Source organism: Hevea brasiliensis, chromosome 3, assembly GCF_030052815.1.
Source record: "Hevea brasiliensis isolate MT/VB/25A 57/8 chromosome 3, ASM3005281v1, whole genome shotgun sequence".
In the NCBI taxonomy this organism is placed as follows: Eukaryota; Viridiplantae; Streptophyta; class Magnoliopsida; order Malpighiales; family Euphorbiaceae; genus Hevea; species Hevea brasiliensis.
The window spans coordinates 102869879-102891072 of record NC_079495.1 but is presented as its reverse complement, the minus strand read 5'-3'; the positions used below and the strand labels follow the sequence as shown (position 1 = coordinate 102891072).

Below are 21194 nucleotides of genomic sequence, written 5' to 3'. Positions count from 1 at the left end.
TGCAGTGGTAGCTCTTTTGCTTCTATGCATTTTCTTGAAATTCAGCAGCATTAACCCACAAAAATTTAAAATGTCATGTTACACAGATCTATAGACTCATATTTACACACAATTATATAAAGCAGAAACTAGAAGCAAAGATGACAATGCAAGGACGAATGTGAACCCTATTCTCTGCATGTGACTCCTATTGGACTCTTCCCAAAACTTTAGACATATTTTCCGTATGAATCTGGAGCCTAAGCTCTGATACCACATTTGTCACGACTCAACCTATGGGCCGGACAGGCACTAGGACTTGGGCCAGCCTAAAGCCCCCGAGGCCTATAGTAAGCCTAACTACTCCTCAATCCAATTCTAAGGCCCATTTGAGCCCAATTTTAAGAATTCAATCCGATAGAGTCCGACCATAAAATGGACCATTCAATGGAGAGTTTTTGACTCGCTCAACCTGTAAACATAATATATAATAAATTGGGGAGCTCAGCTCACCCTCCACATAATCAAAATGCCACAACTCAAATGGGAGCTCAGCTCCCTAATTCAATACCATCATGCATACAGTTAATAATTTTACAGGTCCAACATGACTTTTATAATACAGGCCCAAAATAAAAATAAGTACTTTTAGTACATGCGGAGTATAAAATTTAACTCAATTGTACAAAATACATTAAATACTAGTAATGGACCTGCGAAGAAGAAGAGTAGGTTAGCCACAACAAATAATTCTCCTGTAGCCTGGAAAAATAGATGAACAGGAGTGAGTGTTCGACTCAGAGAGTAAAATACCAATTTTAATCTTAATCTCTTTAGCTATCTAAAGCTAATGCACCATGTGAAGTGAAATACAACATGGTCATAATTTTTATACAATTCTTATCATAACAGCAAAAAGGCAATTTGAAGCACTCACACACCCAACACTGTCAAGCAATACATATGTGGGAGTTGATCCCCTATACAGCCCTCTTAATCCAACCTCTACCAGCGAGTGTCTCTCAAGCTGGACTTTCGCTTAATAAACCAAGTGCGAGGTCCCAATGAGTGTCTCTCTAGCCTTGTTTATCCCGACTTATCCATAAAGGACTAGGTCCTAGCAAGTGTCTCTCATGCCGTGTCTATCCCGACTTATCCATAAAGGACCGGGTCCTAGCAAGTGTCTCTCAAGCCGTGTCTACCCATCCTGTCCGTACCCAATACCATACCACAAGCACACCAATGTACACACACTGCTCCAAATTACCACAAACAACATCCATAACACTTCATCAATTTAAAATGCAACATAAATCGTGTCTACCCGTCTGACACCAAATGTAGCACGCCTCGCTCGGCTACACTGTAGACGGGTGAGGGGTGTTACATTTAGTGGTATCAGTGCACTATAACTTATCTTACTTTATTCCTTTAATCATTTTCAAGTTATTATCTTTTAATATCAATTATTTTTCGACGGAAAAACTAACGGAGTTTCTCCTATTTTATTAACGTTTTGATGTGTTTCACTATTCACCTTTTGAAATTCAACAATATTTTACAATAAAAATATCGTCCTTGCTCATCATAATCATTTCATATTTAACTCTTTCAACTCATTTCATGTTTAATTCATATATCAAAAAAATTTTTCCTTAATTTTTCTTATTAATATTTGAATTATTTATGACTCCTCACTCTAGTCTAAATATTTTTCCAGACGTTCTAACTGTCCGAACCAACACCGATCACCGAAACAATAGAATGTACGGAATTGCTACAGTGAGGGTGTTACAATTAAAGTGTTTCTCAAGGTGTCACTGTAGAAAAAGTACTGAGATTTGAAAGAAAAGGAAAGTTAAGCCCTAGGTTCATTAGCCCATATGAAGTCATTGAACATGTGAGACCAGTGGCCTATAGGCTAGCTTTACCACCAGAGCTGGACAAGATCCACAATGTGTTCCACGTATCTATGCTAAAAAGATACCACTCAAATCCTTCACATGTCATCTCCATGGAAAAAATTGAAGTACAACCGGATTTGACATATGAAGAAGAACCCATACGGATCCTGGCTCGGGAAGTGAAAGAGTTGAGGAATAAGCAGATTCCACTGGTGAAAGTGCTTTGGAGGCACCACAACACCGAGGAGGCAACTTGGGAAAGTGAAGAGATGATGAGGCAACAGTTCCCTCAACTGTTTACATAAGGTAAATTTCGAGGATGAAATTTAAATTAGAGGGAAAAAATTGTAACACCATCACTGTAGCAATTTCGTACATTCTACTGTTCTGATGATCGGTGTTGGTCCGGACAGCTAGAACGTCTGGAAAAATATTTAGACTAGAGTGAGGAGTCATAAATAATTCAAATATTAATAAGAAAAATTAAGGAAAAATTTTTTTGATATATGAATTGAACATGGAATGAGTTGAAAGAGTTAAATATAAAATGATTATGATGAGCAGGGATGATATTTTTATTGTAAAATATTGTTGAATTTCAAACAGGTGAATAGTAAAACATGTCAAACGTTAATAAAATAGGAGAAACTTCGTTAGTTTCTCCTTCGAAAAATAATTGATATTAAAAGATAATAACTTGAAAATGATTAAAGGAATAAAGTAAGATAAGTTAGAATGCTTCGGTACCGAATGTAGCATGCCTCGCTCGGTTACACTGTAGACGGGTGAGGGGTGTTACAGGGATAGCTTATAACCTCGACCCAATTTGGAGACTTTTTCGGTAGCCTGCGTGCCCGGCCCGAAATTGCAAACCTGAGCAACTTTGAATTTTCGCGAATTGAAGGTACCTACGCGAAGCCCATAATACGGGGGTTAGTATATAATTTTTATGGAATTTTCTAAGTTCATTTAATGTTCGGAAAAATACTGTGAAGTCTCGTGGGACTCATAAAAAAACAGTATCGAAAAAATTTGAAATGGGTATTGCTGCGAAGCTCTCGACGAGTAGAACACTCCGGTACTCTTGAATTTTTGGTGGGGTTTACGGTTTTTGAGAAATCTAGCTCAAAAGTCAAAATGAGCTAAAACTTCCAGGATAAAAATTGGACAAACCGCTTGATGGATTTTGGTGTTCTTTGTGTCTATGGAAAGCTCTCGAGGTGTAGATGGATTTTGACACAAGACTCGGTCTAATCGTTGGCCGGATCGGCCGGGAAGGCGAAACGGCGCGCGCACGCTGGGTGGGTTTTGCGCGACATTTCCGATGGCCTGGAGGCTTGCCGGCGGTAAGGGAGGGGCGGAGGAGGTGCGCCAATGAGCTGGGGAGGTTGGGGCGGCAGCTGGCCGGTGAGGGCGGAGGGAAGAGAGAGAAAATGAGGAGAGAGGGGGAGAGGTCGAGACGCGCAGGGGAAGGGGAAGGGAAAAAGGAAAGGGCCGGTCCGATTCGACAGGTCCGATTCAGGATACAAAAATTTAAATTTTTACTCTGTCTTGGGACTGAAAACGAGGTCTAAAAATTTCGAAAAAATTCTAGAAAACTAAAAAAAAATTCATAGAGTCTAAATATATTTTTAGTTTTGCCACATGGTCTTTAAATTAATTTTTAAAAATCATCAAACTTCTATATTTTTGGAAAATCGAACCTTATTTCTAAAATTCGAAAAATTTCAAATAATTTTCTAAAATTTAAATAAAATAAAATATTAATATCTATCCATAAAATAATTAATTTAAAAATTAGGGGTGTTACAAACTTGGTTCATCGTTGATTCAAAATATAAGCATATAAGATCCATGTATTTAATAGTTGAGTTCTACTATTAATCTTGTATCTTGACTTTATAGTAAATCGGGTCTAAATAATAAAAAAAATTCTTTATTTGATTTATATTGTATTGAAAAAATTTTTATTTTAAATAATAATTAATATATTTTGATTGTAAGAATTTTCATTTTTATAAAATTAATTTATTTATGGAGATAGGTTACACGTTAAATCATCATAAAAATCTTTTTGTATTGATATTTTATATTTTGAGTTAAAGCTAAAAGATTTTTTCCCTTCGCTATTATGCGATAGTGACGCTAATAGAATTGAAAGAGTCTCATTATAAATTGTTAGTAAAGTAATTATTAGTAAAATATACTTACATGAGTTTCATTATAATATTTATATCATTATTATTTATGATATATTTTTATGACATTGTTTTCCATAATAAAAAAGTGTAAGCATATATACATGTTCATAGCACATAAAAAAAATACATGTTTAGGTTTATAGTACATAAAAAAATATATATTTATTTGATGTGTTTTAATACCTTTAATTTAGAAAAATGATAAAAGATTGTTAGTGTACTATATATAAATAAATTATGCACAAAAAATATAACACACAATAAAAAAAAAAAAAAAGAAAAGTCATCACAAGGTCAGCATAGTGATGCACAATAAAAATGAAAAATGATGATAATGTTTCATTTTAAATTTTGTTCGAATTCATATATTTTTTAATTTTTAATTTTTTATTATTTAAATGATAAAATGTGTTTTATACTAAAATTGACGATCTCTTTTAAATTATTTAAATTTTGTTATTAAAATATATTTAAATAAAAATTTTTATATAAATATTAAATAAATCCAACAATGAATTCAAGAACTAAAATTGAAAAAAAAAGGTATAATTAAAAGTTAAAAACAATAAAAAGAAATGCATATTTGTATGATAATTTCATATATCAAATAAAAATGCTCTTATGAATCAATAACTTGATATTAAAAACATATAAAAATTATAAAAAAAAGTGGTATGTGTCAATCCTAAAATTGAAATATTTAGAGTTTGAACTATACAAAAAGTATTTATCTTTATTTAACACATTGAAGAAAAAAAAAATTAGAATAACACTTATTAGCTGATAAATCTTATCATGACTTACTCTCTTAAATCGAATCAATTAATGATAGGCTGACACTTTTATGAAGAAAATAATTTTAAAAATTAAATTGTTAATAGAAATATTTGAGTTTAACCTCTTAAATTTGGTGAGTTGATGAATGAATTGATATTTTTATGTGGAAAAGGTAAATATTTTTTGAAAAAATAAAAAATATAATGAAATAATGTCGTGATTACGGTTAAACTTAAAATAGTTTAAACAAATTTTAAAATAAAATCTAAAAAAAAAATGGTGTTTAAGAGCAGAGTGAAGCACATGGTTGAGCCATGGATGAGAAGGAGCATTGGGTTAGTATTCCATTAGTACACTCCAAATTCTTATTAATTTAAATATAGATATATTTAACTAATTTAAATAATTATTTAATGGACTATAAAAAATTATCAAAATATAAATATATAATTAGATTTTAATTATTTATGCTGCTCAATTTGTTTGCTTAAAATTTTGATTTGGACTTATGATGTAACTCAATTAATCAAATTAAGAATTATGACAAAAAACTTTGGCATGGTTTTAGGTCATAATCCTAAAAACTCTTTGCCTTTGTGGTTTCCATTAGCCAGAATTTAGCCAATTGCGCGAAGAGGAGGATTTCCGGAGTATATGAGCACTTGAGTAAGAGTAAAAATTTTCTCAATAGTAAAATTAGTTATATTATTTTTAATAATTAAATATATATATATATATATATATATATATATATATATTTATTTATTTATTTATTTATTTATTATTAAAATCATTATTTAATAATAAAATATTACGTTCATCCACTTTTACCTGTCACTTTTAAAAAATCATTTTATCTAAATATATTTACCTATCACTTTGAGAAGATTAATAAGCAATAATTACTTTTTTAATTATTATTATTATTATTATTATTATTATTATTATTATCCCTACTAAATATAATAATTATTTCAACTATTTTCCATAATTCATCTGATCACCTTCTCTTAATAAATAAGAAAATCTTATCACATCCTCTCTCTCTTAATTATAATATGAGATAAAGAGTAATTTAATTATAATATGAGATAAAGAGTAATTTAATAAAATTATGAAAAATTTTATTGTAATTTAAATGATTTAATAAATTTTTTATCACCATAAAAAACTTTAAATGATAATTAAAAATGAACAAAGGTAGTAATTATTTTATAACATAAAAAATTAAATTAAATTAAATTAAATTTTGAAAATTGAAAAAAGAAATATTTTTTGTATGGTATAAGGGGTGCCAGTGCATTCCTATCCATATCTATTATTTTTAATTTAATGTAGTGAAAATTCTGATTAATAAAAAAATATTATGTTTAATGTTATTTATGAGAAGAGATACAACAAAAAAACTAAAACAAATGAGATAGGTGTTTAGTTTATTTTATTAGTCGACTATCTTTAAAACACTTTTGAAAAAAAAATGTCTTTAAATTAAAAAAAATATTTAACTTTTCGCCTAAAAAAAAATATAAAACATTGAAAATGAACAATATTATATAATGAAAGATGAGACCTGCACATCTGAACATTATTTGAGGCTAAGGGCCATCCGATAAAAATAAAGGGTGATCAGATCAGATGAAGGAAGAAAAGAAAGAAGAAGATGAAACATTAAATGTAAGACATGGTCGAATCACGATGAATCATAATGATCTTTCACATGTACCAATTATTTTTACAAGAATAATTATTAATTTAATTATAAAAATAGTATTAGTTTTGTTGGATTAATATAAATTATATTAATAATTTTGGTCTTGGGAGGGGACAATGCGATGTTAAAATTCATGGACGATAGTTGTGGGACTGTCCTGTCTAGTTTCTTCACGTAAGCCCTACTACTGGATGAGGTGCAATGTAGATTTAAAATTTTAATTTATTAAGTAATAAAGACTTTTTAATTAAGGCTTATGTCTAATAATGTGATGAGAGTTTTATTTTTATTTTGTGGAGTTATTATTTTAGTTACTTGTGATTAACTTTTTTGTTTTTATTTTTTTATTTTTTTATACATCTATTATTTAAATATGGTAGAATTCATCTCTACATTTTCTCCTTGCTAAGACATTATAATTTTCTATGACTTACTAAGACATTATAATTTTCTATGACTTACTGGACAATTATATTTAAGGTAGTATTTAGAAGTTGAGGAAATTATTTATAAAAAGTTATTCCTCTTAATTTTTAGAGGTTAAATTAATATTTTAATCAGATAAATAAAATAATATGATTATTTTTATATTTAATAGTTAATCTAATAACTATTTTTATCAAACACTTCTAATTTGAATCAGTATACAAACAGCTAATCATTAACAGTTATTAAGACAATTAATATTTTAAATATGACTTATATTTTATTTTAGTTTATCTTCTTTATTTGTTAATGTATAAAATTTATAAATTTTAAAATATTTAAAATTTCTTTTATAATAGACTAACTTTTAATATTTTAATTATTATAACTATTGAATTTATGATATTATATTACTAAACAAACCGACTATAAAGTATTAACTTATCTTTTAGTATTTTAGCTATTAGCTTATTAGGCCATGCCTAATAAAAAAAAAAAATTGAAATGGAGAAGTTTAAAATATCAATTTTATTTTTCTTCCTTACTGATTATTCGGCCGACATCATGTTCACCGGACATATATATATATGGGGTAAAAAAGTCATCCCTCAGACGAAATATTAAAACTGAAATTATTATTTTTTAATAACAGTGGAGTTTGCACTATTATTAATAAAAGTCAATTTAATTAATTCTAAAAAAAAATTAATGGTGAAAAGACAGACCTTGCTTGCAATTTAATCAATTTCAAAATTATTTTTTTTTTTTAAATTATGATGATAGAGTATAGATGTTTCAAGACAAATCTATCCTATATATTTTCATTTGGTGTATTTGATATAAACTCAAATTTATATAAAAATAAATTTAATAATTATTAAATTAAATATTTATATCGAGATATATATAATTAATTAAAATATGTATAAAAAAATCCTAATTCTTCTTCTAATAATGGATATAACTTGTAAACTTACAAAAAAAAATCCTAAAATCTATCAAATGGTGTTTTCTTTTTCAAAATTCTTTCTTCTTAATTATAAAACTCTTTAAAATACTTTTTTTTTCTATACTTATAATTTTGTAAATATTATCATTTCAAGATTTTAAATTACAAGAGGCTTTACGATTGAGTAATTTTGTTTTACAGCAAATATTTGAGGGCTATAGGCAGATAAAGGCACGGTTTGGATTGGATTTGAAATTAAATAAAAATTGTTCTAATTAAATTTGAGATTAATTTGAAAATTACTATATGAATTTGAATTGAACTGAAATTGTGTTAGAGAAGATTGATCCTAAATCCTTCTCCCTCTCTGTCTTACTCTTTGAATCAAGCTGAATCTAAATTTATGATCTAATTGAATCAGTCTTCAAAAATTCTTCCATTGATTAAATTTACTTAATGTGAATCAAATCAAAACAAACTGAAATTCATAGAGGAGAATTTACTTATAATTTAGTGAGTAAGTGGGTGAAAAATTTTCAATATATATATATATATATATATATATATATATATATATATATATATATATATATATATATATATATATATATATATTAAAAATTGAAGTACCATAAAAAAATAAATTAAAAACACTTTATCCATATATTTGTGTGAAATTTTAAGTAAAATAAAAAAATCATTTTAATTAAGATATGTTTCTGGCATGATAACTAAATTGAATTAAAAAACAATTATTTAATGAATCTTTGATTAAATATATGGGGAAAAATATATATTTTTTATAATATTAATAGTAAAGTCATCACATAATTCTTTTAAAAAATAAAACTTGTCAAGAAAAATCATAAATTTAAAATTATAGTAAAAATTTATTATTTTATAAATTTATTTTTTAACTTTTAATTTATTCTTGTTATATATAAAAAAATTGCATGTATTATTATAATTTTTTTTAACTCAATAGATAGATTATTATTATTATTATTATTAGTTTGAATTAGTAAAATAAAATTTTTTATCCATTGACTCAATTTTCTAGCTCTACCCTAAAAATGGATATTCGATTTAACCTTCAACTAAAATCAAAGCAAAATTAATTTCTTATAATTCAATTTAGGACCCTCACCACCACCAATAGAAATACAAAGTCTATTTTAAGTGAAATTTCAAAAATAGCCTAACATATCAAGTGGTGGATACCTATATTTCCCTATATAAAGCCACCTGAATTAACACTCTAAGCATCGCATTGTTCTTAATTTACTCACTATTTTTCTCTCTTGTTCACTTGTCTCTTACACTTATCTCTCCAGGGAGAAACAATGGCCGTGGCAGGGCCACGACGAATGTTGTGGGCGGTTGAAATGGCAGTGTTAGTGATGATCGGGCTGCTGGCTATGGCATCGCCCACCATGCAAGTCAGCATGAAAAACCCTCTGCGAGAAGCAGTCCAGAAGATCAGTGAAAAAACAACAGTTTTCGCGATCATTGTGACTGCCAATTCCTCTGAGAAGGCATTTAATGAGTCTGGCATCTTCAATCCTATTTCATCTACTGTATACAAAGGTAACCTGTGCTTGAAAGTCTTCTTCTTATAAAACCTTCCTAATTTCCTTCTAAAATTTACTGTGTAACGTGATTTTTGTTTATTACTCAGGGAGAATATTCTTGCTTGGAACGATTCAAGGATCAAAATTTGTCTTCGTTAATAGTCCATCTTTTCCGACGGTATGATTTTAAAGGATTATTCAGTGTATTCGGTGTAAAAGTATTCTCACTGATAATTATATGAAATTTATTTTTTATAATTTTCATAAGTATGAAAATAGTATTGGATATGTTCTTGGATTTACTGTGATTCCATATTATATTTTCAAAATGATTGATTGATAGTGAATGGCTATTATAAATAATTTTAATTTATGAATATTATAATTATAAATTTGAATAAATTAAATAATAAAAAATAACAAAGTAAATAAAATTTCATATATGAAAGTTTTATTAAAAAAAATAATTCATTAAAGTGTATACTCAGACTATATCTAAAAATTCATTAAATTTTTGTATTTATATGTTATGAAGTACGTAATACATGTATTGTTATGTTATTGTGATTCGTTTCTATTTTTTGTTACAATATTTTTCTCTAATTTTGGACATGGTAATGGGTATAAATTTAGATTAACGTGGCCATAACTGTGGAAATCCTGGCCGATAAATTTGATCTTCTTGGAATTATCTATTTTGGGAGTGCTGCAGCCCTTAATGATTCATTGAGCATCGGCACTGTTGCTTTACCCAGCCTAATTGGCGCCACAGGACTTTGGAAATGGCAGGTATTTCTTAACATCAGGTTTTTTCTTATTTAAATTTAATTTATTATAAATTTAAAAAATTTATTTATTAAATATATAATATTACATATTTATGTATTAAATACATAATAAATTAAATCTAAATAAAAATTTCCTTAAAACCAACTTTTCTCACTTTTTTTTTTAAATATTAAAATCTCAATATATAAACCTCCTGTGTTATTATTATGAGCAGTAACTCTATATTTATTTACTTTATTTATGTGGTGTAGCCTCACGGTGCACTAAAGGAAGGTCAGCTAAATTTCGGAGAGTTTAATTATCCAAAGAAAGGAGAAAATTTGCTAGGAAGTGTACAGTATGAAAAATCAAAGGTGTACATAAATGGGACATTCAAAGAAAGTATTTGGATTGGCGTTACTCCAGAATGGCAACAGATTGCAGATGAGATTGAGGTTTGTAACTAATAATAATTAAGTAGTAATTAAGCTCCGCAAATAAATTACTTGTATCTTATATTAGAATTTGTAATATAACAATCCATGATATATACAGGTCGACTCGGTTCAAGTTGTTCATGGATTGAGCATCTCCAGTGCAAAAGCATCCGTGAACAATGAAGCATACAAAAACTTCCTTTACAACACTTTTAAGACCTCAGTTGTGGATACATCAAGCGTTGCTGTGGCATTGGTTAGTCAAAATTAAATAATTAAGAATTGAGTTAATTAATTAATTAATTATTTACATTAATTGTTTGTGTGATTAATTTGCAGGGAGCTCATACAAACGAACTGCCATTTATTTTGTTCAATGGAGTTTCAAATTACGCAGATGGATCAGATGTGAGCAACAATTCTCTGGCCAACGCAAATGCAGTGAAAGTATTGAACAACTTCATTTATCTGCTACTTATCGGGTCTCCCGCTGCTTCTTATGATGATTGAGTGAAATCAAATAATTATGTTGATTAATTAAATATTATGTGTTATGAAGTAGCAATTAAAAAAAAAAAGTTTATTTAATACGACTGAAAGCTAACCATGGCATATATATTTCACTACAATACCAAAATAATTAATTAATGAAATATTATAAATCTTTTCTCATAAATATATCAAAATAAAAAAAATCTTAATTATTTTTGTAAGACCAAATCATACAGCGCCTCTGCTACTGCATTACGTGCTCTCCATGCAAAATTATACAGGGAAGATTGCGATAACGCTCTTTCAGCACCATACATAAAATGGCAGTAGCAGGAGATTTGATAAGTATACAAATATAATTATTAAAATTTAAAAAGAAATAATTACCTCGGTGGTTACCGTGTTCATAATTTATCATCAATATATATATATATATATATATATATATATATATATATATATATATATATATATATATTTTTTTTTTTTTTATAAGAAAATTTTTTCTTAATATTAAAATTTAAAGACAGAAAAAATATTTATGCACTAAAAGTTAAAAAGAAATAATAATGATTTATGGTAACTGGAAATATTGATTTTTTTGTTTTTGAAATATGGACATATTGGAGTTAAGAAAATAACTTCAATGAATAAAATATGGCAAAAATAAAGGTATTAAGCACTTAAAATCAAGTAACAATCAATAATAGTAAAAGAACGATTTTGGATATAGGGGTTCATATTTAAGTCATTTTGAGATTTTTTTATAGTTAGTCAAATCTATGAAGATTATGAGTTTAAAGGATATTAATTTTAAAATCTTTTGAAATCTCTTTCGAGTAAGACAAAGAGTGCCTTCATTAATTAAATTCTACTTTCGCGGAGTTTAAAATTTATCTAGGCCTATTAGGTTCTTTAATCAATTTGTTAAGCCCTCTTGATCCTTAGTCAATGTTTAGATCTAAGCTAATTAAGTCCAATTTCCTAATTATCTATCACTGAATCTTCTCTTTTCAGTTCTTTAATCAGGGATTAAGAACATAACTCAATGAGATCTTACATTAAGCATGTCATGAGGTACACAAAAAATGGATAAAACTTCATAATAATCATAAAATCTGGACTAACCCAGTTCAAATTCACAAAGTAACTTAAATATTACACCCCCAACTCCAGAATCTAAGAAAACTACTCACTATTCATGTTCAATACAAAGATTCTCAGCAAAAGAAGAAACAAAATATGAAAAGAAAACTAAAATAGAAGAAACCTGGTGGTTGGCATGTAGAAAATGATGAAGAAGATGAAGAATCTAAGCTTCTAAACCAAAAATGGAGTGTCTGCTCTCTTTGTCTCTCTTCCTTCAATAATTTTCTTCGTATAGCAAAAAGTGATGTAAGGGAGCTTAAATACCCCTTTGACAAAAACCCTAGATTAGGCTAAAAATGGTGTGAGGTGAGGTCATTGCACGTGTGTAATGATTTGCCACTTTAGCCAATTAGCGTGAAAATGCATAGTTGGAACTATACTTGTGTAGCATCTTGTATGGAGTTAGGTCTGGAAAGGATGAATGAAGGTGGGTTTGTATGGCCATGCAAGTCCCTGTGCACATTTTGACAAGTTTCAGAGGTTCTCCATGATACTGCATAAGCAAGTGCATAGAGGCCATGCAACTTTCGGTGAGTCTGGGAAATTTTCCAGTCTATTGCATAAGGAAGTGCATAAACATGCATAAAGTTGTGCATCTTTCAATGGGTCTCAAGTTTTCCTTTCCTGATAGTGCATAGGTAGTTGCATGGCCATGCAAGAAGCTGTATAACTTTCTGCAACTCTGAACTGCTTTGCTGGGCTCTTGCATTGGCAGTGCATAGCAAGGCACTAAACTATGCAACTTTCGATAAGTTTTCGTATTTCTTTTATTTTCTGAATACAAGTTGCATAGGATGTGCAACTCCTTATGCATCTCTTGACAAGTTTCAGATTTAGCAATTTTTGCACTTTGTTTTTGGCATCTTTGGGCTTAGAATTCATTCTTCAAACACATAATTAACTTCTAGTTCCTCAAAAACACCATTTAACCTACAAGACAAGAATAAATTAATAAATTAAACTAAAGATTAACCAATATGAAAAACTAATTAAATAATTTATGAAATTAACTAAAATTAACCAATAAAATGATAAAATGACTATAAAATCTAACCTAAATAACTGCATGATATGCATATATCAAATACCTCTAAACTCAAATCTTTACTTATCCTCAAGCAAACTTTGAAATACAATGCAATTTTGGAGTGCCTTGTCCAAAGAACTACGAAAATCATTCCCTAGAGCAATCAAACCTAGCTCTAGCCATACCAACAGTTCATATACCCATCCTTTAAGATGCAAAGAATTTAATGTTTACACCAGCTTTCATTGATTAGCTGCAAGTCATTTTATTCATCCAAGAATCCCTAACCAATCAATCAAAAGAAAAAGTTATGCTCAAGAAGAACTCTAAAACAATCAATAGCTAAAGTGCCTCTATATAGATTGATGTAATATGATAAATGAATGAATATATTTCTATTCCCATAAGGAAATTTCTTATCCCTATCTCCACTAATGAAGCAAGTATAATTAAGAGATCAAAGGACTTTAAGGATTGTAATAAGGTTAAAGGGCTTAAAATGAGGCTGACGAAGAAAGGTAAAAGGGATTCAAAGTATGAGAATATTTTTAATTTGAAAATATAAGGTACACCTTTTTATTTGTAAATTTTTTTATCCTTTTTTTTTACTTTATTATTATTATTTTTTTGGATAATAGAAGAGGAGAGAAATACACTATGAGAAAATTATAAGTGCTAACATATTTTGCAAATTGCATACAATAAGGGACTACTTTGATACTTTAATTTTTTTTTTTTTTTGATAATAAGAAGTGTACCAAATACCATGCATAATTATTCTCATCAAAAAGGGTAGGAGTGTTTGGTTAATTGGCTAGGTAATTATAATGGTTCCAAGAAAAATTAGGGGATTAATGTAGGCTCAATGGGGTTTACAAGGATTAATATTTTAATGAATGGGAGGCCAAAGGTTTAAAAAATGAGAAGGATTCTAATCAAAGAATGCCTAATCATCTCTCTTTTTATGAACAAGTTGATATTTCGCCTCGAAAGATCTAGAAAGTTTGTTTTAGGATTGGTGAGACGTCAATTGACTACTTTTTATCCTATAGCTCTTTCTAAACACTCCAATCTCTAAATAATTGATTGGTTGACTAAAGGCTAAGAAGATATAGGTGATGGGTGTCGAATCCACCAGAAATTAAATTAACTGAAATCACCAATTATGAAATATTTTCTGCAGTAAATGGTAAATCCAGGTCGAACTCTAGAGACTGAATTATTAAATTTCGTGCACTTATGTAATGAAAAAAAGAAACAAAGGTTGGGGGGGGGGTGTTAATTCGCAATCCAAAGAAGAAATTAATAATCCAAAATTAAGATCTAAAAATAAGAAACTCTCCAATTAAACAAACTTCAATCCAAGGTAATTCTCATTCCAATGCATTGATTCGATCATAGACAAAAGAAATACAATTATATCTTATTGAATACTTAACGTAGATTTACCAAACAGTGAGGTAAACCCCTAACTTCTCTATACTCATCAATTCGAGCCCAACACTCTTATTGACTCTAATTATTAACTGAGTTGGTATTAAGTAATCCTCATCAAATTAATAACTGCTTTAAGAAAAGGAAGTAGTTAAGCTAAACAACAATTTATAATGCATAAATAATTTAATCCACCCTATTGTTTCCTTAGGTTATTATAAAAAACTTGGATCATAATCAATAAAACCTAATTGCTACTCATGTTCAATCTTACACAACAATTACGAATTATGAAGATGAACTAGCAACGGATCAAATCAAACAATTAATTAATAGGCCTTTTTAGCAAATCATTCAATAGATCAAAAACAATTAAACCAGAAAACAATTTATATTCAAAAGGACATAAATTAAATTAAGAACCTGGTCTCACAAATCAAACATAGGAACTTGAATCCCTTGAACTAAAATAAAAACTTTGCCACTCATGTTCATGGCTTACAGAAAAATAAAGAAGAAATCTAAAAAGAGAATGAAGAATGAAAGCCTTCAAATAGAGAATGAAGGTATGAATTAGGATGCTTTTAGCTGCTACCCAAAGATGTATTTATAGTCAAAAACCTAATCCCAAAGATAGGAACCAAACTAGGAAAAGTTTTGAAATTCAAAAAGGCAGATTTTCATCCTGTATTCACGTTTCTGGAATCAAGGCCGATTTTCAGCTACTTTCTTTCTGAATCTGCCTCTGCCCTCTTCAGGAAAGTTATAGCCCTATTTCTTAGCTTTCCAACGGGTACTTATTCGCCTAAATTTGAGGTCTACAGCCCAAGTTATGGCTCAAAAACCAGGACTAGTTCAGACAGACGGTCCAGCCCATAGTGACGACTTCATTGCTATTTTTGACAATTAAAATGGCCTCATCTCGCATCCAGCCCTTCATAGAAGTTGTAGATGTGGCTCTTAAGGTTCAATTGGGCTTGAGCTTGCTTCATTTGGACATCTGAAACTCCAGATATAAAATAAATACTGAAACTGATCGTGACGCATCAAGTCTGAGCTTTTGCAATAGATCCATAGCTTAATTTGTCAACCTTGGAGACTGATTTGGGCTTTGATCCCTCTTTATCATTTGAAGTGCTCTATCTTTGCTTTTCAATGGATTAAACATCACTCAATTTGGAGACCCATAACTTTAGAAACACCTGAAAAATACAGCAAAGGTCAAATATTGAAAATTTCTCTATTTAACACAATTATTCCACAACTATCTAAAAATATGCCAAAATGATAAATATATTTTAACCAATTGAATTAAACATAAAAACACACTAAAAACACTAAATGTGATGAGAGTAAAATTAATAAATTATGCACTTATCAAATTCCCCCACACTTATTCCATGTTTGTCCTCAAGCATGACTTAAACTCTCAATCAACTCCACTTAGAAGTTCCTTAACTCCACCCTATCACAACATTCTCTAACAAAAGATTAAAAGTTTGAAAAAAGAGGCAAGTAAGGTAATAACCATTACAACATATTCCATCAACACCATACCAATATATCAATAATTTTCCAACACAAAACAAAAGGCTTGAAATCAATTAAGCTCACACAATTAAAGTTCCATAAAATTTTAAGTCAATACACACCAAAATACAAGGCTAATTTATAAAAGCACAACAATTATAGCTCTTTACAAATCTTAGGGGAGATAGAAATGCACACCTCTTTTTTTTTATTATTTGAAATTGGTACTTCTCTCTTGTCACAGTTATCACTTTTTTTTTTTATTTCAACTGCCACCTTCAGAAAAGTACCTTAGTCATATCCTAGCTAGCTTTTGGCCTGAGAATCGATATGGGGTTCATGAAGACCCTTGATTAGTTTGCTTAACTAAAATAGTGGAGCAATTTTCAAGTTCAACCTTTTATTTCCTTCAATTTATGCATCTACATATTATAAAGTGGCCTGATAGATTAAATAAAGTTCTGAAATATTGTTATACTCACTTCATATAGGCATTTTAGGATAGTTTTGCATCCATTTTGCCCTTATATTTTAGTATATTTTATGTTTTTAGCTCTATTTTAGCTTATTTGTTAATTTTAGATACTTTATATTTGATTTTTATAATTTTGTTGTTTTTTATAGGGTTTTGTGGCAAATCGAGGATCAATGAGTGCATTAGGAAGTGATTTGAAGAAATTTGGAGTTCTTTAAGCATAGAGGAAAGTTGAAGAAATCAAGTCTTGAAAGAGCAAGTTAGCCGAAATTTGCTTGAGACTTTGCTTAAGATCCTGCTTAGGGTAAAGCGGCAGTGCTTAAGGTGCAGCACAAGTCAAGCATGAGCAGAAAAGTCTATTTTACTCTAAGTCTGCCGAGATTTGCTGAGGGTCTACTTAACCTTAAGCAGACAGTGCGACCAGAGGCTGAAAATTTCTAAGAAGCTGCTTAGGGTTAAGCCGAACCCTAAGCAGACTACCCAGAACGTGAATAATGTTACTGACTTGGACAATTTTACACCTCATTTCCTAATCACTCATTGTCTCTTATTTACTTTTAGGGCAACTTTTTGGGACGATATAAATTTATCATTTTCTAGTTTTTGCCAGAAGAGGAAAGAAAGGAAAAACAAAAAGGAAAAAAAAATTAATATAGGAAGAGGAGGAGACGCCATTTTCTTTTGGGGAGGAGCTGCTGCACCAGTTCTGGAGCTCCAAAAACCAGAGATTTTGGTTCTTCTACCTGGTTTTTTTTTATTATTTTAGTCCTCTTATCATGTTTTTCTTTACTTTTCCATCAATCGTTCTTGTAAATACCATTATGAGTGAGTAAACTCTTTAGATTTTAGAGTTGGGAAATATGTTTTAGATTAATTTGTGGATTTGGACTGGGTATTTCCTTATTTTACATAAATATGAGTTTTGATTCTTTCCTTGTGTGCTTGATTTACTTGCCTAATGTTGGCACCCATTGGGTATTGTGTTAATCTTTGATTGAAGGACCGAAAGGTGAAAGTCATTGATAAATAATCAAGGATTGGAACTTAAAATTACCTAGATTTAGAAATAAACTAGGATTTTAAGAGGAATTAATTATTGGTTACAAAACTTAATGGGTTTTAAAGTAATCAAATAACATACGAAAGTAGGTTTGGTTATTTTAGAATACACTTTGGTTTGCTTGAAAAAGATATCAAAGGAATTTAGAATCAATTTCCTTCAAACTCTATTTTTCCCTAAAAATTGGAATGCCCAAGACAAATCCCAATTAATTTATGCATAAACCCCCAACTCTGGAATCACTTTTAACATAATTAGACTTTGATTTGAATTACCCATTATTAATTTAGTTTAATTACAAACTAGATTTGAAATTTATTTGTTTGCTCTTTACCCATTTCAATTAGATTAATCAATTTATCTTGCTTATTTACATTCACCATTTATTCATCAATCATTAGCCCAAATAATCGTTTCATTCATAGTTTGGTAATCAAACAGCAAATCCTCATGGGAACGATACTTGATTCATCACTTTATTACTTGAGACGACCCGTATACTTGCGGATTCGCCACATCAAATATGCATGACACTAGTTTAAAGCACACATAACTAATCATTTCACCATTAAATCAAGCCTAAATGATTTATGCAGGAAAAAATTGCTCTATGGTATGGAGAAAAGAGAAAATTCATCATTAAAGTTACTATTACCTTGCCTAAAATCTCAAAAATTTAATCTAAAATAGAAAAGTCATTTCAAGGACAAAGCACTTCTCTCCGAGAATTAATAAAGAATCATGAATCAAGCTTATGAAAACAAATTTTATTTTATTTTTATTTTTATTTTTTATTTTTTTTTATTTTTTTTTTCAAAAAGATTGCAGCAATCAATTTTTCCTTCCCCACGCTTAAAACTTACATTTTCCCCAATGTAAAGCCCAAGTACAAAAGAAAAGGAAAAAAAATGCTAGAAAATAAAATAAAATAAAATAAAGAAAATAAATCTTATTGTGGCTAATAAGCCACCCATGGGTTGCCTCCCAAGAAGCGCTTTTGTTTAATGTCGTTAGCTCGACATGGCAAAGCTCCTTAATCCATTGAATTCTCGTGAAACCCCTCATAAAATGGTTTGAGTTCATAACCGTTGACCTTGAACACTTTGTTAGTTCCTAAACTTTGAATTTCAACTGCACCATAAGGAAACACGTTAGTAACAACAAAGGGTCCAATCCAACGAGAACACAACTTACCAATCATTAGCTTCAATCTGGAATTATATAATAAAACTTTTTGCCCAATCACAAACTGCTTTCTTAGTTTATCATGGAATGCCTTTGTCTTTTCTTTATAGATCCTAGAATTCTCATAAGCCTTAAGGCGAATTTCCTCTAATTCATGCAATTGTGATTTTCTTTCTAACTCATCCTCAAAAACATCCTGCACAAATGTATCAACAACATTAATAGAAAAGACAGAATGATCATTAGTAGGATACTTCATGACATCAAAGATATTAAATTTGGCAGTCTCTCCATCAAACTCCATAGTTAAGGTACCCTCATCCACATCAATTTTTGTCTTGGCAGTTTTTAGGAAAGGTCTTCCAAACAAAATCAAAGTTGAATTTGATGTGGGAACACTATCATCCTCCATATCCATAATGTAAAAATCTACAGGAAAAATCAATCCTCCAACCTGCACCAACACATCCTCAACTACTCCCAATGGGTAAGCATTAGAATGATCAGCTAACTGAATAATGACACTGGTTTCTTTTAAAGGACCCAAATTCAAAGTTTGGAAAACTGAATTTGACATAACATTAATAGATGCTCATAAATCTGTCATTGCATGTTCAAATTTAGAATCACCTATTCTGTAGGGAATAGAAAATGAACCTGGATCCTTACACTTAGGGGGTAATTTTCGCTAAATTAATGCCGATACATTTTCCCCCACACTGATCTTTTCATTATTCCTCAACTTGCGCTTTGTAGTACATAATTCTTTAAGGAATTTAGCATACCTGGGGATTTGTTTGATCGCATTAAGTAAAGGTATATTAACCTCCACCTTTCTGAAAGTCTCCAAAATTTCTTTCTCTTGTTCTTCTTTCTTCGTCTTGGCCAACCTGGATGGGAATGGAGGAAGAACAGAATTATTAACCTTATTCAAGTTAGGTTCAACATTTACCTCAACTTCAGGAACTTCAGACTCTTTTGCTCCTTGCTTTTTCTTTTTCATTGGCTCATGTGGAGTCTGATTATCAACTTCTTTCCCAGTTCGTAACAGTATCACACTCGCATTTTCTCTGGGGTTCATGACTGTTTGTGATGGAAGCTTTCCAGAACCTTGAGCTTCAAGCTTGCTCACAGATGAGGCTAACTGACCAATCTGCCACTCTATGTTTTGAATGCTATTTCTAGTCTCCTGTTGAAACTATTGTGTATTGTTAGCCAAAGACTTAACAATTTCATCAAGTGACATATCATGATTTGAGCGAGGTGGAGGTAGTAGATTCACTTATCTCTGCTGCTGGTATCGGTTTTGCACCGGTTGATTCCCATAACTCAGATTGGGATGATCTCACCATCCTGGATTATAAGTATTGGAAAAGGGATCATAACTGTGTTGTGGCTGTCCATAATTTCCTACTGCATTAACATGTTGCATTGATTCATCCTCTTGTAACGCAGGACACATGTCAGTAGCATAACCCGAACCCGAACAAATTCCACATACCTTAATAGTTTGCATTTTTCCTACAGCCAATTGCCTCACCAAAGAAGTTAAATCAGAAATCTGTTTCTCAAGGTTAGATGTACTCATGGGTGAGTGATCCATTCTCATTCCAAACTGCTAAGAATTTGCTGCCATGTTAGCAATCAGTTTCCTTGCCTCTTCTGGTGTCTTTTCAACCAATGCTCCTCCACTAGTCGTATCTATCATACTGTGGTCCATTGGTAGAAGTCCTTCATAGAAATATTGAATCAATAGCTGCTCACTTATTTGATGATGGGGATAGCTTGCACACAACTTCTTAAATCTCTCCCAATACTCATACAAACTCTCTCCATTGTACTGTCGGATGCCACAAATTTCTTTTCTTATGTTGGCAGCATGGGAAGCAAGAAAATACTTCTCCAAAAATATTTGTTTCATTCCATTCCATGAGTTGACAGATCAAGAAGGAAGATAATACAACCAATCCTTAGCTGTGCCCTCCAGTGAGAAAGGGAAAGCTCGAAGCTTGATCTGATCCTCTGAAACTCCTTGAGGTTTCATGCTGGAACACACAACATAAAAATCTTTTAGATGCTTATGTGGATCCTCACCTGCAAGACCATGAAATTTAGGCAA

The 21194-nt window shown here is 30.2% G+C and overlaps 1 protein-coding gene and 1 non-coding gene across 2 annotated transcripts; both read left to right on the top strand.

Annotated features, from left to right (window-relative positions):
* The first annotated feature begins 9216 nt into the window (after positions 1-9216).
* Positions 9217-11311, top strand: LOC110651683 (bark storage protein A). Its single transcript, XM_021807077.2, has 6 exons — positions 9217-9534; positions 9626-9696; positions 10152-10307; positions 10559-10741; positions 10842-10979; positions 11063-11311. Exons 1-6 carry the CDS (start codon positions 9291-9293, stop codon positions 11231-11233), a joined length of 963 nt encoding a protein of 320 aa, XP_021662769.2. The 5' UTR covers positions 9217-9290; the 3' UTR covers positions 11234-11311.
* A 9530-nt stretch (positions 11312-20841) lies between these two features.
* Positions 20842-20948, top strand: LOC131178836 (small nucleolar RNA R71). The gene has a single exon (XR_009147844.1). It is a non-coding gene; the product is annotated as a small nucleolar RNA R71 (small nucleolar RNA).
* Positions 20949-21194: the final 246 nt, after the last annotated feature.